This window comes from Nyctereutes procyonoides, unplaced genomic scaffold (genome assembly GCF_905146905.1).
Source record: "Nyctereutes procyonoides isolate TBG_1078 unplaced genomic scaffold, NYPRO_anot_genome, whole genome shotgun sequence".
Classification (NCBI taxonomy): domain Eukaryota; kingdom Metazoa; phylum Chordata; class Mammalia; order Carnivora; family Canidae; genus Nyctereutes; species Nyctereutes procyonoides.
The window spans coordinates 40,204,830-40,217,369 of NW_026575020.1; the positions used below are offsets into that span (position 1 = coordinate 40,204,830).

Below are 12,540 nucleotides of genomic sequence, written 5' to 3' on the forward strand. Positions count from 1 at the left end.
TGCTATGCCACTAACCAGCTGTGGGACCTCAGGCGCTTTAACATCTCAGAGCCTTTCTGTCCTAGAAAATGGATAGTTTTGATGAGTCTGTGGCATTTTGCCCTATTCTAATTCAGTCATCCCTTATTATTTTTCCTGTAGTTGGGTTGCTCCAGTCCACTAGTCCATTCACAGGGGCCTGAGAATCTTCTTGTGTTGATTTCACTAGACCAGCTCTTCTCTTCAAGTTCTGGATGCCCTAACCTCAGCCCAAGAACTAGCTGGTGTGTCCATTTGCATAGAGGTCGATGGGTTTCCCACCAGGACAGTTCCCAGAGGGATACAGAAGACATTACAGCAAGAGGGCAGCCCAGGAACCCCAAGAAGCAGGAAGAACATTAGTCTGGCCCTTAATAGGCTGCAGGTAGTATGCAGTTAAAAAAAAGCTGTGGAATGAGTTTTGGGACCCACCCTCTTCCCTATCTTCTGGATTGTAGGAAGAATGGAGCCAGAGAGAAATTGTGAGTGTTGCAATGGCTCAAGCCCTAGAGGAGGTGCGGAAGCAGAGAGAAGAGTTCCAGCGACAGGTAGGCCCCATGTGACCCTGAGGTGTGGGCCCAAGGGTGGTCTGTTCCAGCCTCAGGTAGGACTAGCCTACCTCCCCATGTGTCCAGGACAGGGAGTGGACAGAGGTCTCAGGAATGCCATTAACTGCGTGATTCCCCTGATGTCTCTAGGAAGGTGGGAGAAAAGTGTTATAAAGAATCCTCGGGGGATCCCTGGGTGGCGCAGCGGTTTGGCACCTGCCTTTGGCCCAGGGCGCGATCCTGGAGACCCGGGATCGAATCCCATATCGGGCTCCCGGTGCATGGAGCCTGCTTCTCCCTCTGCCTGTGTCTCTGCCTCTCTCTCTCTCTCTCTGTGACTATTATAAATAAATAAAAATTAAAAAAAAAAAAAAAAGAATCCTCGGGATCCGTGGGTGGCGTAGCGGTTTGGCGCCTGGCTTTGGCCCAGGGCGTGATCCTGGAGACCGGGGATTGAATCCCATGTCGGGCTCCCGGTACATGGAGCCTGCTTCTCCCTCTGCCTATGTCTCTGCCTCTCTCTCTCTCTCTCTGTGACTATCATAAATGAATGAATGAATGAATGAATGAATGAATGAATGAATGAATGAATAAATAAATAAATAAATAAATAAATAAATAAATCCTCATCCCACAGGATAAGGCTTTTGCGATTTTTGATGGTCAGTTATTGTTATAAAGCTCACCTGGGGAAAAGCCCCTATTGGGGTACCTGCTGGGCTCGAATTCCGAATTCCGTAGGGGGCCATCACTGCCCATAGGCCCGCAAGACTATAATTCACTTGAGCTCTCAGGGGGAAGGGTGGGGAATACCTTTCTTTTCATAAAGACTCTGCCTCAGGCCCCAGACTTGTAGTGAATGGGCTTTAGGCCTTCAGTAAGTCCCCTAACAAAAGTGAGTCTCCGTTGCCTCTGGAAAGACTTTAGGATAATTACACCTTTCAGGAGATGTAACAAACATCATGTGTAACAAGGTCACGTGTATCAAATGTCAGGCGTGTGGCAGGCACTCGGGACCTGGAAGTCATGGTTATGCAGCTTGCTGGAAGGCCGGGCACAACAGCCGCCATGCCCAGTAGGCCCAGCATAGGCCAGGTGGGCAGCAAGGGCAGTTGCTCCTGTGTCGGGCCCTGGCCCCTGCCCTGTGCATGTCCAGAGGAGCAGAGCTTAATTTAGAGGATGTTCTAGGCCGTGGACTGCAGGGAGGGATTCATGGGGGACCCTGGGTCATGGAAAATTGGAGATTCCTTTTGGGGGAAATGGGGTTACTGTCACCAGCCTTCTCATGTTGGTCTTTCTGTCCAAGGCTGCTAACCTCACAGCTGTGGTAGACGAGAAAGAGCAGACTTTGCAGGAAAGGGCTGAAGTGATTCTCCAGAAAGAGCAGGAGATCTTCCAACTGAAGAAAGGTAAGGAGTCTGCCCCTGTGGAGCCTGCTCACCTGCCCCGACCCAGTACCCCTGCCCCGAAGTGGCGTGGAGTCACTGGGCTGACCATGCTCCCCTCTGCCCGGCCCAGGTCACGACTCTGTCCTGTTGCAAACACGCCAGCTACAGAGTGAGCTGGAAGCCCTGCGGAGCCTGAGGGGGACTACAAGGGACGAGGAGCTGAGGCTACCCAGCCCAGAGCAGGGCTTGACACGCTCGGTGCCCGAGCCTCTCGTGAGTCCCCATCTGAACCACGGGCCTGGGTTGGGGGCGGCAGCATGTGCTGTGGCAGAGGCAGCTGGTGGCAGGAGAGTGCTGTGGCAGGACACATGGCTGACCACCGACTGCTGTTTGCCACTAGGAGGCGATAGGAAGATGCAGGGGGAAGCGCTGATGCTCCTCCAGGATGCTGGGCAAGTCACTTCCCTGTGCTTTCACCCCCATCTTTAAAGTGGGGTGCTTAACCGAGTAAGAGCTTGTGGGTGTTGAGGAGCCCATCGGATGTGGCACCACGTGTCAAAGGCAGGTGTCCAGACCCTTGCTGTGTGGACAGGTGATTATGACATTGGAAGGCATAGGACAGGAGCTCCGCGGTTGAGGCATGGCTCTCGGCCAGCTGCCTGTTCCAGTACCTCAGTCTGCACCTCCAGAACCAATCTGGTCCCCTTCCCCACAGACCTATGGCTTAGCATCACCCCAACCTTGTCCTGGCTCAGCTTGCTGCCGCCATTCTGTAGGTAACCTCGAGGGCCACGCAGGACCCCACGTTCCAGCTTTCAGCCGCAGAGGGCGTCCCGAATGGCGAGGTGGGGGTCATGGACCTAGAGCAGCTACAGAAGGACAAACAGGACTTGGAGCAGCAACTTCTGGAGAAAAATAAGGTGATGGGGCCCTTTGCCTCAGCTGTTTATCTCCCTGCACCCTTCCTGTATCTGTGCCTGAAACCGTTTGGTTCCTTCTTTTTTTTTTTTTTTTTTTTTAGAGATTTATTTATTTATTCATGAGAGACACAGATAGAGGGAGAAGCAGGGTCTCTGCAGGGAGCCCGATGCAGGACTCAATTGCAAACCCTGGGATCACACCCTGAGCCAAAGGCAGCCGCTCAACCACTGAGCCATCCAGGCATCCCTGTTTGGTCCCTTCTTAAGAGAGTTTTGTGGATGCCCTTGGGCACATCTTGGGGGAGATCTTCCCGCTTTATCCGAAGGCCTTTTTCCTGGATTTCCACCTTGCTGCCTGCCTTTCACACTTTCCCCCATGTGAGATAACATCCAGAGTGTTAGAGCTCAAGCAGCAAGTTCAGATGTTCACACCCACCTCTGCTGTCACCAGTGGGTCATGTTGGACCTTACCTCTTAATTCCTTTCCACAGCTGTGAAACAACCCAGCGATGTCGGTCTTCAAGTGGTTTTACTGGGGGGCATGTTGGGGGGTGAAATGAAAGTGTTTGTTAGCTGTCCCGTCAACTTTCTGGTACTTGGCAGAGGCCTGGTAAATGTCATGATTCCACCTCTCCTCCAGCCTCTGCACCTGCACATGTGGGGTGTCATTTGATCCTTGTCTCCAGGTGTCCTGGCAAGTTAAAGTGTTGGCTGCTCATCACTCTAGCCTCAAGTGTGTCATTGTGGGTGTGTATTTGTTCAGAGCTTTAACAAAAGGGAAAAGTGCTCTTTCTCTCTGTCTCTTTCACACACACATTTAATCTTACTGTGAAATATAATATACAGAGGGGCACCTGGGTGGCTTAGTCAGTTGAGCATCTCCTTTTGGCTCCAGTCATGATCCCAGGGTCCTGGGATCAAGTACCCCATCAGTCTCCTTGCTCAGCAGGGAGCCTGCTTCTCCCCTACCTCCTACTCATGTGCACTCTCTGTGTATCTTTCTCTGACAAATAAAAAATTAAAAAGAAAAAATAAATACATATAGAAAAGCGCACAAATACCAGGTGTCCCAGGGCCCACCCCTCAGACTCCTCTCTCCGTGCTGGGAGCATCCATGTCCTTCTCGCAAACCCACACAGCCCCTGGGAACCCTCAATCATCTCTGTACCTCCTCAGCAGTGTCTAAAAAGCATCTGAAACTTGCACCATCCAAAACCAAACTTCAGACTCACTGTATGCCTAGCACAGCTGCCACCCTTCTTAGCTCAGGAAATGGGAAAAATAAAAATCATGGTGTCATTCTCAACCCCCTTGTTTCTTTTTTTTTTTAAAGACTTTATTTATTTATTCATAGACACAGAGAGAGGGGCAGAGACACAGGCAGAGGGAGAAGCAGGCTCCACACAGGGAGCCCGATGTGGGACTCGATCCCTGGTCTCCAGGATCGCACCGCAGGCTGCAGGCAGCACCAAACCGGTCCGCCACCGGGGCTGCCCAACCCCCTTGTTTCTTCCACAAGCATCATCCACACCGTTAACCAGTCCTTTTAGTTGTTTCTTCAGACTACACCTCAAATGAGCTGCTCCTTATTCCCACCACTGCTGCCACCCAAGATCGGGTTGCCATTGTCTCTCCCCTACAGGCTGGTGTTGGGCTTCTGACTGGCTCCCTGTCACCCTTTGGTTCCAGCCCTTTGATGACTTCCCATCTCTCTGTAAGAGCCAAGTCCTTGCGGTGGCGCATGGTGCCCTGTGTGTTTTGGCCCCTTGGTACCTGTTCTGTGCCCCCTCTGTCACCTGCAGCACTCCCCCTCAGCCACATCGGCCTTGCCTTTGTGTGAATACCAAGCACCCTCCTGACTCAGGGCCTTTGCACTTGCTGAGCCTTTTGTCTGGAAGATGCTTCCTGCAATTCCCTCACTTCCTTTATGGTATCCTTTTGTCAACGAGGCCTCCGTGCTATCACTGGCAGCCCTCATCTCAGAACCTCCTGTCCCCTGACCTACCTCTTTCTTTCCACGCCTCTTAATACCTTCTGATATACTGAAAGTTTGGTTATTGACACTTTTCCCTCCTGAGACCAGGTATTTTTCTTGTTTTGCTTATTGCTTTTCCCCAGCCTCTAGGTCACTGTCCACCACACAGTGGAGACTCAATCGGTATTTGTTAGACGAATTAATCAGTGAGCCAAAAACCTAGAAAATCAGGTAACATAAAATAGCAAATGTACTTCTGGGTAAATGTTCAGCCTCATGGTCAGTCAAGAGAATAACAGATTGAAACAACATGTTACCACTTGTAAAATAGGGTGTGTTTGGAGGCCATTTAATGTGCTTGACAGGAGCTGGGCCCCTGACAGAGCCATCTCATTTCTGGGGAGAAACTGTGGACATACCTCGGGAGAAAGCAAAGCTGATTGCCACTTTGAAAAGGGAGGCTCACGGGGATCCCTGGGTGGCTCAGTGGTTTAGTACCTGCCTTTGGCCCAGGGCGCGATCCTGGAGACCCGGGATCGAGTTCCGCGTTGGGCTCCCTGCATGGAGCCTGCTTCTCCCTCTGCCTGTGTCTCTGCCTCTCTCTCTGTCTCTCATGAATAAATAAATAAAATCTTAAAAAAAAAAAGAAAAGAAAAGGGAGGCTCAGTCCCATTTTAAGACATGGAGCATTCCCTGGAATTACTGTCACATTAAAAGTTAAAATCAGGGCAGCCCGGGTGACTCAGCAGTTAGCCCTTCTTCAGCAGGACCTGATCCTGGAGTCCCGGCATCCAGTCCCACATCGGGCTCCCTGCATGGAGCCTGCTTCTCCCTCTGCCTGTGTCTCTGCCTCTCTCTATATATATCTCACATAAATAATTAAATAAAATTTAAAAATAAAAATAAAAGTTAAAATCAAGGGGGCACTTGCAGGCCCAATGGTGGAGCCTGCCACTCTTGATCTCGGGGTCTTGAGTGCAAGCACCACATTGGATATACAGCTTACTTTAAAAAAAAAAAAAAAAAAAGGCAGCCCCGGTGGCACAGCGGTTTAGCGCCGCCTGCAGCCTAGGGCGTGATCCTGGAGACCTGCAATTGAGTCCCACATCGGTCTCCCTGCATGGAGCCTACTTCTCCCTCTGCCTGTGTCTCTGCCTCTCTCTCTCTCTCTCTCTGTGTGTGTGTGTGTGTGTGTGTGTGTGTGTGTCTCTATGAATAAATAAATAAAATAAAAATCTTAAAAAAAAATAACTGTGGAAAGGTGTGAAAATTCTGATAAAACCCTATTCAAAATTCTAGCAACTTGATGCAAGATTGGGGACATGGACAGGAAGTCCACAGGAAAAACTAATTTGGATATGTTACAGTTGTAAGACTTTGGAGAAACGTTTAGCATTTTTTTCCACTATTGCTGATTATACTGTACGTGCTTTCATTGGGAAAGCAGAGGTTAGTCTTTCTAATGATTACTAGGGTATGGAATAAATCACACTATGGCTCAATACCAATTAAATTCACTAAAGAAAAATCTAAAAATAGATAAGGACAGAAAAACCATGATCTTTTACACATACATTAAAAATGCTGATGTCTTAGGAGAGCAGTGGTGGGATCAGGGCACATAAGCAGAATTCTGAAGGACAAAGTGGACTGTACGGAGGTGTTTCCAGCTGCGCTCCTAACAGAAGCGAGCACCAGAAGCAGTCCTGAGTGGGTAGGCTGGGGCAGCCCTGGGGCCTGAGCGCTCCACAGGTGGTGTGTGACAGTGGCCTTTGTGGGGCTTGGAGAGCCTCTGCAAGCAAAGCAGCCAGAAAGGGGAAGAGCCCCAGGCACACAGGTGTGACGACACAAGCCTCTCAGGAGACAAGGCAGGGCCTTAGAACAGGTGCATGGGGCTCCAAGGGGGTGGCTGTCTGTTCTGTCGTCCTTTGTACCTTAAAGATGGTGAGATGTGCATTTAATGAATGGCTTTTTGCTGGGATGGGGCTTTGTCTCAGACCATAAAGCAGATGCAGCAGAGGATGCTCGAACTCAAAAAGACTCTCCAGAAGGAACTGGTAAGTGCCCCTCTGGTCCCTGCAGCCTGTGCCCTCACTGGCTCTCTGGTCTTCCTGGGGTCCCTTGCTGCCTGGTGATGCTCGCCTCATGCCCCCACCTCGGATGATTGCAAGAGGTTTCTGGAAAGCCCGATGTTAGCTGGTGGGACAATGGCTCTGCCAGTTTGAACATGCCTCTGAAAAGTAGCTTTGTGACTTTGGGCACTGCCATCCTTCTCTAAGCCTGTCTGTGCCCTGAGAAGTCATTGAGGTGTGCACCTCAGGTGAACAGCAGAGTGCCATGCCCAGACGTAGGAGAGCAGCGCCTCTGCCCTTTTGGGGGGTGCTCACTGCCCCAGACGTGTCCTGATACGGGTGAAGGAAATGCCTGAACTCCCCCAGATGATTTCTGTCCTTCCTCTCAGAGCCCCTCCCCCCCCAGGGGCTGAGCCTTCTTCCTTCCTGGGCGAGGCTCCCTCCTGCTACTGTGTGCAGGGGCACGTGAAGGAGCAGTGGGGGTCACAGGTAGGGCCAGCTGACTCTCCCAGGAGATTTTCAGACCTGTCATGAGGGGTTCAACGTAGCATCTTTCCATTTGGCTTTCAGAAAATCAGACCCGACAATGAGCTCTTTGAAGTCCGGGAGAAGCCTGGCCCTGAGATGCCAAACATGGCTCCTTCTGTCACAAATAACACTGACCTGACTGATGCCCGCGAGATCAATTTTGAATACCTGAAACACGTGGTTCTGAAATTCATGTCCTGTCGAGAATCTGAGGTAAAGGGCTTGTGAGTTGCCTTTTGGGTACTGAGGGCTTGGCTCATTCGTCCCAGCCTCTCCTGGCTTCCCACCAAGTCCATGTCTGTCTTCCTCTCACACGGTCTGATCTGACTGCCAGGGTGGGTACTTGGTCATTTCTCCAGCTGGCACAGACCTCATTGCAGCAAACGGGGACTGAGAAGGGGATTGGCTCCTGGGAGGCCGTGTGGGCTGGGTGCTGAACCTGCCCCGCATTCCTCCATCCTGCTGAAGAGCAGGGGAACTGCTGTGGATGTCCTGGGAATCTTCCAGTTCCCGGAGGAAGAGATGGAGGGAAGAAAACCGGTCATTGTCAGAACTGAGGAAGCCCAACTTTGCCCTCCAGTAGGGAGCAGACCCAGGAAGCGCCATTTAGACCTCCGACCACCCCCTCCACCACCACCAAGGCCCATGGCAGCAAAACTTACTTTCTTACAGGCTTTTCACCTTATAAAAGCTGTGTCTGTGTTGCTGAACTTCTCGCAAGAGGAAGAGAACATGCTCAAAGAAACCCTGGAGTATAAGGTAGGTCTCCGGCCTGCCGTCTGGCGCTTAGAAACTGTCGTTCGCAAGCCCAGCAGCGGCGGTGGCGGGGAAGCTGGCCCACAGCTGCCTTGGCGGCATCCACAGTGAACTCTTTCCCAGCGGTACGTACTGAGGACGTGCCTTATGCACACACAGCTGTGCTGTGGGCTCCACCAACAGGCTTCATGTCTTCCAAGGCATTTTCACTGATAGTGCTAACATCTGCAGGTCCAGGTCTGGTCCAGCATCCAGACCTTTAAAAAAACATTTTATTCAGGGCAGCCCGGGTGATTCAGCGGTTTAGCACCACCTTCAGTCCAGGGTGTGGTCCTGGGGACCTGGGATCGAGTCCCATGTCGGGCTCCCTGTGTAGAGCCTGCTTCTCCCTCTGTCTATGTATCTGCCTCTCTCTCTCTCTCTCTCTCTTATGAATAAATAAATAAAATCTTTTAAAAAAATAAATAAAATAGGGATCCCTGGGTGGCGCAGCGGTTTGGCGCCTGCCTTTGGCCCAGGGCGCAATCCTGGAGACCCGGGATCGAATCCCACGTCGGGCGCCCGGTGCATGGGGCCTGCTTCTCTCTCTGCCTGTGTCTCTGCCTCTCTCTCTCTCTGTGTGACTATCATAAATAAATAAAAATTTTAAAAAAAAGATTATATTAAAAAAAAAAATAAATAAAATAAATAAATAAATAAATAAATAAATAAATAAATAAATAAAATAAAAGATTCAGAAAGTACCTGCCGAAGTAATAGAACAAAAAGAAATTGTTAAAGCAGAATTACCTGCATTCCCGTACCTTGTTCTTCCACTACTGTTTTCTCTGGTTCCCTTCACATAGTCAGAATGGGCTCCAGGCCCTGCAGGCTGGTTCCCACAACCAGCGTCTGCACCACGGAACTCACGGCAGGCCTCAGAACTCATGGCAGGCCTCGTAGGGCGTCGGGCCACAGAGGCGGCTCCAGGATGGGGAGGGGGTTGCCTTCAGCTTCCTGTGCACCTAATCCTGATGCTCATCTCAGGAGCCTTTCTGTTTCAAACAGATGTCTTGGTTTGGGTCCAAGCCAGCTCCCAAGGGCAGCATCCGGCCATCCATCTCCAACCCTCGGATCCCATGGTCCTAGATGGAAGTACCGACAGGCGGAGCTCCATGCAATGACACTTTTTCTGTGAAAAGAACACTGACACACCAGTCTGGGTGGGTTTTTAATCACTGTAACTGCAGTATTTTGTACAAGCGTCCAAACATTGTTTACAAGACTTAAGGCCCCCTTCCCGACAGACTGATCTGAACTTGAGGAGGTGGCTGATCCTGTGTCATTGTGCTCACCAAACGGAAGGGTCCCGGCACTACCCACATTTCCACAGTGCTGCTAAAATTCCAGCTCTGGCCAGCACCCCTCTGCACCTGAGTCCTCTGTGTTAGCCTTAGAGCTGAAGCCATTAGCATCTGTCAGAGAAGAGGCACCTGACCCATCCTGTGGTGATGAGGCCCTTTGAAGCGGTGCCCAGCAGACCCACCTGCTTGTGCCACAGAGAGCCAACTCACTGGGGTGGCTTTCCAAAATTCCCCTTCCCTGTTAGCATGTTTGGGTTCAGATGAGATAGAAGAGGCTTTTTAACCCTTCCTCTCCAGAAAACATTATTTCACCTTGTTTCTCAAACCACCCAGAACTTGGGATGTGTACATCTTTAAGGTACTCTGGGGCCAGTGTGGATTAATGAATATGCAACTTTCTGGCAGTATCTCATTTTACTGAAAAAAACTAGCAAATATATAAAAAAAGATCCTTAGTACCAAATACACTCAATTGCCTTTTTAATGAATGTACTTGTCATGGATAGGTTGCTGGTAAACCATTTTAAACTATTTTTTATAGCTAAAGTTCTTCGCTATTATAAACATGTCTCTGTATTATAAAAATCCATTTAACTGGTGTTCCTAAAGGCAAATCAGAGCATCGGGTGGAAATTATTTCTAAGATTAGAATTCCTTTCCCTTTTTTAATTTCACTAGCATTCTGTGGTCTCTGCTTCCCTCTGAAGCAGTGGTGGTGTTTCATTTGCTTCCCTCTTAATTCTGGTAGAAGACTGAGCAAATGCTAATCACATGTCTGCTATGGTTAAGGACAGTCTGGTCCACTCAGAGGAAGCAGCAGCTGTCCCTCCCCCATCCTTGACCAAAACCTGGGAAGTGGTCTGCCTTGTATGTGGAGCTACCACCTTCCCCCCTCGCCCTCCCCCTGCATATTTAAGATGACACTGCATTCAGATACGGCCTCCAGACAGCCCCCAGCTGGTTACAGTGCTGGACAGCATGCAGGTGGCTCTGGTAGGGACCGGTGACAACTTGCTTTGTTATTTTGGATAATCCACAGTATGGAATCCAAAGAGAGAATGTTAATTGATTCCATTTGATATAAGTTGCACTGGTTAAATAAAAAGCTGAGTTAATAACTGGAGCTCCCAAATTTATTTTCAGTTATTCAATGATGTAAAGTTGTTTCTCAGAAATGCTTAGGGTTAAAATATATAAACTTTATCTCACAGGCAAACAAGGATTTGCAGAGCTAAAGTACTACATTTCCACAGACCTAGAAGTACCAGGGAAGGGCAGCATCCCCGTCATCCCAGCTAGGCTCTCTGCCACCTGAGCAACCCATTGTCCAGTTACCTACCTCCTCCCGTGGCTCCTCCCCGCAGATGGCTTTCCTCTGCTTAGATGTTATTTTGCATTTATCTCGTGGGGACACAAGACAGGAATTCCTTCTGTTCTATAATTTTGGCAAGAGGTAGCTTTTCCAGCTGTTCCAGGAGAATCCCCAAATCGGGTGGTTCAGGGCTTGCCCACAACAACTGTGACCCTGTGGTGGGAGCCCCATCCCACTCTGCTGTGGCCTCTCCAGCCCCGGAGCTGGTCTCCCTCTGCCCCACCCACATCCCCCAGCAGCTGTAGGTGTAGCTGTGGGGCCAGCACTCAGCCTGGACTTGCTTCGGGAGGATTCATTCTGATTAGGCTTTCCTCCTGCATGTTGAATTTCCTTCAGCTTTAAGAGGAAGAATGGAGTAAATATTCCAAGTGATTTAATGCACTTTTACTTGTATAAAATGTTGTAAGAGACAGTATGTATAGCCCCTTTATATGAGCATTGGATTTGGATCTCTCCGTGTTGTAACTAGGAGTTGTATTATCTAAAACTGCTGTAGAAAATTCATTTGTGGTGTCACTTTTTGATTAAAGCTCTTTAATCCATATGCAACTACAGTGGGTTTTACTTGATAGTTTGGTGTATTTGACCAATGACATTTAGTACATTGTGCCTCATATTTAATACTCCAAGACAAACTACATGGACTACAGAACAGACCTTCCAGTTTGGTGAGCAGAGGTGTGGGGACAGCGGCTTGTGGGTTGGTCAGCAGAGAGCTGGGGAGGGCCACATGCTCAGAGCCTGGAAGCTCCGTGTCCTTCCCCCTTACACTCCCCGGTGCATCTCTTCCATCTGGCTGCTCCTAAGTATATCCTTTTATGAAAAACCAGTAACCTAGTAAGTACCAGAAGGGGGATAAGGGGAGACAACTCTAGAACACTTGTCTTTCAGAAAGCATCCCCCAGTTTAGGTAAATCTATGTGATTTAATGAAGCCAGCAGCCCAGTGGTACTTCCCAGGAATGGTGGGGTTTCTGCAGAGGAATTGGAAGGATTGTGTCACTTGGGTCCATGTCTTATCTCCAAGGACCACATCAGTGGGGCCCTTTAAGAGGATATAAACTGGGACACTTGGGTGGCGCAGCAGTTGAGCGTCTGCCGTCACCCCAGGGCGTGATCCTGGAGTCCCGAGATCAAGTCCCGCATGGGGCTCCCTGTGGGGAGCCTGCTTCTCCCTCTGCCTGTGTCTCTGCCCCCCCCTCATGAATAAATAAATAAAATCTTTAAAAAAAAAAAAAAGAGGGATCCCTGGGTGGCGCAGCGGTTTGGCGCCTGCCTTTGGCCCAGGGCGCGATCCTGGAGACCCGGGATCGAATCCCACATCGGGCTCCCTGTGCATGGAGCCTGCTTCTCCCTCTGCCTATGTCTCTGCCTCTCTCTCTCTCTATCATAAATAAATAAAAATTTAAAAAAAAAAAAAAAGAGGATGCAAAGTGCAGTTCCATGTGCTGAAAAGGTCAGAAAAACATCTTTGCTCTTCAGAGAAGCTGGCTGTTGGTGGCTAGAAAACACAATGTTTCTTCTGTATTTAAACTTGTCAGCGTCTCGATAAGTGTTCCTGCCACACAGCCCAAGCCAGGGCCAGGAGATGGTGACCAGGCCCTTCTGGGGTACACTCCCA

The 12,540-nt window shown here is 49.8% G+C and overlaps 1 protein-coding gene across 5 annotated transcripts in view; it reads left to right on the forward strand.

Annotated features, from left to right (window-relative positions):
• The window catches only part of GOLGA1 (golgin A1), a 48,283-nt gene extending 36,814 nt beyond the window's left edge, over nt 1-11,469 (forward strand). For all 5 annotated transcript variants that reach the window (XM_055335652.1, XM_055335674.1, XM_055335657.1 and 2 more), the window contains 8 exons: nt 477-566; nt 1,873-1,975; nt 2,085-2,227; nt 2,731-2,874; nt 6,847-6,906; nt 7,492-7,662; nt 8,122-8,208; nt 9,253-11,469. In XM_055335652.1, the coding sequence (XP_055191627.1) occupies nt 477-566; nt 1,873-1,975; nt 2,085-2,227; nt 2,731-2,874; nt 6,847-6,906; nt 7,492-7,662; nt 8,122-8,208; nt 9,253-9,333 (879 nt within the window). In that variant the 3' untranslated portion in view covers nt 9,334-11,469. The remainder of the gene's footprint in view (nt 1-476; nt 567-1,872; nt 1,976-2,084; nt 2,228-2,730; nt 2,875-6,846; nt 6,907-7,491; nt 7,663-8,121; nt 8,209-9,252) is intronic.
• The last annotated feature ends 1,071 nt before the right edge of the window (nt 11,470-12,540 follow it).